General features: G+C 38.9%; 2 protein-coding genes across 8 annotated transcripts in view; one reads left to right on the top strand and one right to left on the bottom strand.

The window, feature by feature from the left end:
* Positions 1–1,886, top strand: part of LOC122254270 (uncharacterized) — a 78,840-nt gene extending 76,954 nt beyond the window's left edge. For all 3 annotated transcript variants that reach the window (XM_043017875.2, XM_043017873.2, XM_043017874.2), the window contains one exon: positions 1–1,886. This exon is cut by the window's left edge and continues 50 nt beyond it. In XM_043017875.2, coding sequence (XP_042873809.1) covers positions 1–656 — 656 coding nt within the window. In that variant the 3' untranslated portion in view covers positions 657–1,886.
* A 366-nt stretch (positions 1,887–2,252) lies between these two features.
* Positions 2,253–5,000, bottom strand: part of LOC122254271 (uncharacterized) — a 4,558-nt gene continuing 1,810 nt past the window's right edge. For 2 of the 5 annotated variants that reach the window (XM_086540195.1, XM_086540209.1), the window contains exons 3-7: positions 4,869–5,000; positions 4,618–4,695; positions 3,529–4,297; positions 2,674–2,825; positions 2,253–2,486 (exon numbers count right to left, since the gene is read on the bottom strand). The exon at positions 4,869–5,000 is cut by the window's right edge and continues 329 nt beyond it. In XM_086540195.1, coding sequence (XP_086396321.1) covers positions 4,255–4,297; positions 4,618–4,695; positions 4,869–5,000 — 253 coding nt within the window. In that variant the 3' untranslated portion in view covers positions 2,253–2,486; positions 2,674–2,825; positions 3,529–4,254. The remainder of the gene's footprint in view (positions 2,487–2,673; positions 2,826–3,528; positions 4,298–4,617; positions 4,696–4,868) is intronic. The other 3 variants (XM_086540202.1, XM_086540214.1, XM_086540222.1) reach the window with 3 other exon arrangements.

Genomic DNA, 5,000 nt, shown 5'->3' with positions numbered 1-5,000 from the left:
CACTTGGGCTGACTTGCAAGCAGTGTGTTTTGCAGTGGCGTTATGTTGCTGGAAATAACTGGGGAAAATGTGAAAATGGCACAGGAATGGTTGGCTGTGGACCTCAGGAACAGTTCCGGTCTTGTTCTGACATCACCATCACAGAAGAAGATGGATATGCTGATGAAACACCCAGTTATGTTCCAGACTACGATGATTACAATGAAGTTGATGTGGAGACTCAGGAAGGATTACCCAAAGTACCAGAAGACTCTGCCAACCATGTGGGACACATTGTTGCACTCACCCTATCTTTCTTGTTGTTTGTGCTGGTCTTGTTTGGTCTTATTGTATACTTCTACTGGGCTCGGGATGCCTTCAAAGGATTCATGAAGAGCCAGGCTGGTCGTTGGTCGAAAACTCCCCCACCTGTACCAACCTCCGCTCCTCACAAGAGCTCCATTATTACAATTTCTGGACCAATAGGAGCACCTCCCCCAGTCCCTCCACGACGTCAGCGTACTGTATCTGGTGGGGAACCTGCTCTGGATTCTGATCAGAGGGAAATACGATCAATCAGCGCTCCCACTAGGGTTACTATCAATGGCATTGCTGTGCGTCCCAGCGGTGCTGATAATGGCATTTCACAAGCCCGTCTCCATGTCCCCGACGATTGAGCAGTGTAGCTTGTAACCATCAGAATATTAATGTGTAGGTTGTTGTGTGTTTACTTGGGATGTAGAACTCTTTTAGTAACCATTCCAATGTTAAATAATTTCTTCCATTTCTTTAGTGAAGCTGACCTGAATATGTATAACATGAACTTCTAAGCATTCTTAGTGTAGCTGGCCAGTTCTTAGTTGTATTTATGTTAATAACTGCAACCAGTGATTTGTATCTGTTGAAAGTGATACTATATACTCAACACTTGAAAGTGATATCAATGTGCAAAGTTTATCATCACAAGTGTAAGATTACCCAAACCAAAATTGCATAACTGAACACTGTTCGAGTTCCTTATGATTCATGCAATAAGTAATTGTTTAAAGATTGCACCATTCATGATTTTTCTGGGTATTAATGTATTTTGCTATGTATTTTAAACATTTTTATATATCTTGTTATGTACAAGGATTTCAATTTTACGAGTATTAGCATCTGAAAATTATATACACAAGCAAAGTATATCTGTACTTTGTATAAAAGATACTTGCAATGTTGAATATTATTAAAATGTCATAACAGTAGACTTAATTAATGCAGATTTGTGACTGAGGATTTCCTAATGTGAATATGAACCCATAACTAATTTAAGTAAACAACAATTCAGTCCTTTTATGGATAAACAAAAGCAGTCCTAAAGTATTTTTTGGGGCAATTGCAACACTTGTAGAGGATGTTGGCTTGGGTGCAATGAATGAATGATTGACATTAGTTGACAACTGTTGAACATGTAATAGCTTTGTCCAGATTGTTCTTTTTAGAAGGAAAGTAATATGCAATCCTTGCCCTCAAGCTTCACAATGCTAATGTAATGATATTCAAGAATCTAAGTTTCTCCCACATTATCTGATTGTGATAGACATTCTTCATAGTTGCATGTGATTTCAGATTGTGAAGATTCCCCTTTGCATAGAAGCCCCCTACAAGGAAATGCATTATATACAAGGTTTCACCCTCTGTCTTTTATAATGTTTATTTAACACATGCTAGCAGTAAAAAAAAAAGGTTATTTTAAGCTAGTTCACATCTGATAACAATTTTAGGTTTCCAATTTTTAAGATACCAATACTTGAGTAAAAGATTCTAGCTTCTGAAGCAGGAATATGAAAAGGCAAATATTTTTGTACTACTGAAACAAGATTTGTGATTCTTGTAATGTGAATATAATAAACAACTGAGTGATACTCCTGTTTGTTTCTTCCAATGAGTCTGAATTAATTACTTGCACATGATGAATACTTGTTACATTTTAAAGTGATCCTTGTTATGCAAGAAATGCCTTTATTTCTCTCCATTGCTCACCATAATCAATTTCACACTTATAAAAAAAAGTAAAAGTATCCTTTCTTCTGCTTTATGTAGATATACTATTAATCTTTACAAAATGATTGAAAAGTTTATAAAAAAAATGAGATCTTAATCGTTCAAGCTTCCTCTCCTGGTAATAGATTTTTTGTTGAATAAAACTTTTTCATGCCTGAAGCAAGATCATAGACAATAGTTCCAAACAAGCATTAATAAATACAAAGTATGGGATTAAAAGTCAATAATTCTGATTTTCCTTTATTGCATACACTAACTATATCACCTTAATTAAACCCTGAGCCATGATGTTACCAAAGTTACTGATAAAAGGGAGCATAATTTTTTCTAAATTCATGTACTAAGAAATACATTCTGAACAAAATATATAAAAATATAAGAAAGCTCTCCTTCAATTTTTAAAAAGATTTTCTTGGTTTGAGATCCTTTTGGAGAAGTGTAGCAGGCTGCAGTTCCTCAACCTGAAAAAAAGAGGACACCTTTTACAATTCTATTTCAATGCAAAACTTGATCCAACTTGGATTCTAATATCAGATCCCATTTTGATATCACTAATAATCATCCGTTTACTATTTCATCAGGTAAAGAGACGAACATTAGAACAATCTACTAGAATTTTCAGTACAGTGCCGAAGTCTTTCAACTTACCAGAGAGTTAACTTTTCAAACTGCACGTTGAGGTTCTCTGCACTTCCAGGGGACAAGACAATCAGTCTCAGGCTTTGGGCTGCTTCACAACCTTCATCTGGGGTTCATCATCTGGATATCATCAACCCAGACTGGTCATGTCCCAGTTTAACCTAGGTAAAAAATAAAATATTAGTCATAGTCAAAACCCCAAAAATTAGGGATACTGCACTATAAATTTAACTGACGCTGCAAGAGTTTTCTGATGTTGTCGATGCGAAGGGTTTCGCGGAAGTCTAGGGAGAGTTTAGGCTTTTTATGGGCTGGGAAATTTACTTCAAAACGTCCACATCATTTATGTGAAAAGGGGCAATCGAAAAACAGGTTTCGAAAGTCTTGAAAGTACGAGACTTTACTACAAGGAGCGTAATCACATCTATTAATGGTATCCCTCTAAGGTGAAACTAATACGATGAAGATTTGACAGGCACGAATTTTAGACATTAAACCCAAGCAAATGTAGATACATATGAATACAATATGTCAAAAGGCGTTGAAATTACCACCGCAGACTGTCATTAAGCTAGGCACAGCTTTGCTTAAATGTAGACATGTACGCAGTCGGTAAATATCTTGCCAAAGAGAAGACGAGTGAATGGCAAAATGGTTCTTAGATAGTAAGATGGGTATTTCAGGTGATGCGATGGATTAAGTGTAAAGCTTGGATGATATACTCACAGGGGAGCATTCTTAGCAGCCACTGAGACTGTACTTAATCCTAGAGAGTATAACCTATTAAGTGAGGTAGGACATGCAAAAGTCAATAGACGTTTGTTAGGGCACCGCCTCCCTTAGTTCACCCGTGAAACAGCTAACCTGCCAATCACGCACTGATAGACGAATGTGAGTCAGACGAGTGAGCGAGTCCAAGAGCAAGTCCGGGCACTCGAACGCCTGATTCACATCTCGCTCAAGCTCACACACGCTCCACCTGCAAGAGATGTTGCCGGCCGGCGCTGCCTCGGGCCTCTAGCACGCGGTCACATCGCCGTCACAAGTCTGGTCGCTTACGATGCTTGTGAACAGTGGGGGTGGTAGTAGGTCGAACAGCATCTGGCCCAGGACATTGTCTAGGTCCTACAGTGAACTACAGACGGATCAGGCAAGGATACTGAAGCAAGTGACAACTAGAAGGTCGCCTCACGTGAGTATTGGGTCTTACCTGGATACCTGTCGCTGCACTGCTCTCCTTATTTTTGTTTCCGCTTTTTAATCAGAGCTCTTGGTGATTGTTCGGTATTTTCAGTGGTGATATGATTATGGTCGCAAGGAATCATTGAAAAAACTTTTAAAGGTTTCCTTAAAAATTAGATTTATTGGTACGCAGTACACTTAAAAGTAAACAATATCGACTTTTTTTGTTTTACTTAAAAAAAAACTCAAGTCTCCTGGTTTGTTCAAACATGTGACGCAATCATGAATAAGACTTCATTCGTCTAAATCACTTTTAGTAACTTTATTTCAAACTGATATAGAATGCCTCTGCCACCAAGATCTGATTATCGGTGCATGCACACGTCGCTGTCAGCCTCTACTTCGCATCTAAAAGCGTCGGGGGGGCATGTCACGGGGAGGACCGGGGTAGCTACAAGAGAACATGAAAATAGTCATATCATTTTCCAGCTCAAGACAAGCCATAAAAAGGTTAAATGTTTACTAATCGCAAGTTAAGAGAATCGATAGTAATGGACAGTAATAAACTATTTCAAAGTCTGATAACGATTATTCTGTGGGCATCGCAAGGTTACCTTTTACCTTTCGATTAATCTCGTTACTGTCCTACTTAGCAAGCGATATTGTCCCTTAATTTATAAAGACACTGCAACACACAAAATGGAATTAATTATGCCCAAATATAACATTATTTCACAAAATTCCCAGAGGCGCGCTGCAGTTCCTACTCACCGGCGTGGTGGACTGCGTCGGGGAGGGGATCTTCCACGAGGAGGGAACATTTCCCGTCCACCTCCATACATATCGCGCCTACAGGGAGTTCGAACGAGTTAATAAAGTTACCAAGACATACAATCATAAATTCGTTTAGAAATCAATTATTCCATACATTAAGAGTTCGGTAAAGTTAGTAAAAGTTGTCAAAACATTTATATGCCAATAATCATTCCAAGCACTTTTAAAGGTAATGCCAGTGTACTTACTCAGCTCGTGGTCCGTACATGTCTCCGTATGGGTCATCTCTGCGATCATAGCCCATGGGAGGTGGCCGCCTGTCCATAGGGGGTGGGGTGCGTCGGCCCATTGGTGGAGGAGGCATGCGGTCATAAGAATCA

This window comes from Penaeus japonicus, unplaced genomic scaffold (assembly GCF_977035675.1).
Source record: "Penaeus japonicus unplaced genomic scaffold, GWHDUDI00000001_assembly GWHDUDI00000001, whole genome shotgun sequence".
In the NCBI taxonomy this organism is placed as follows: domain Eukaryota; kingdom Metazoa; phylum Arthropoda; class Malacostraca; order Decapoda; family Penaeidae; genus Penaeus; species Penaeus japonicus.
Note: the sequence above shows the minus strand (reverse complement) of the source record. Positions and strands in the feature narration are given on the sequence as shown.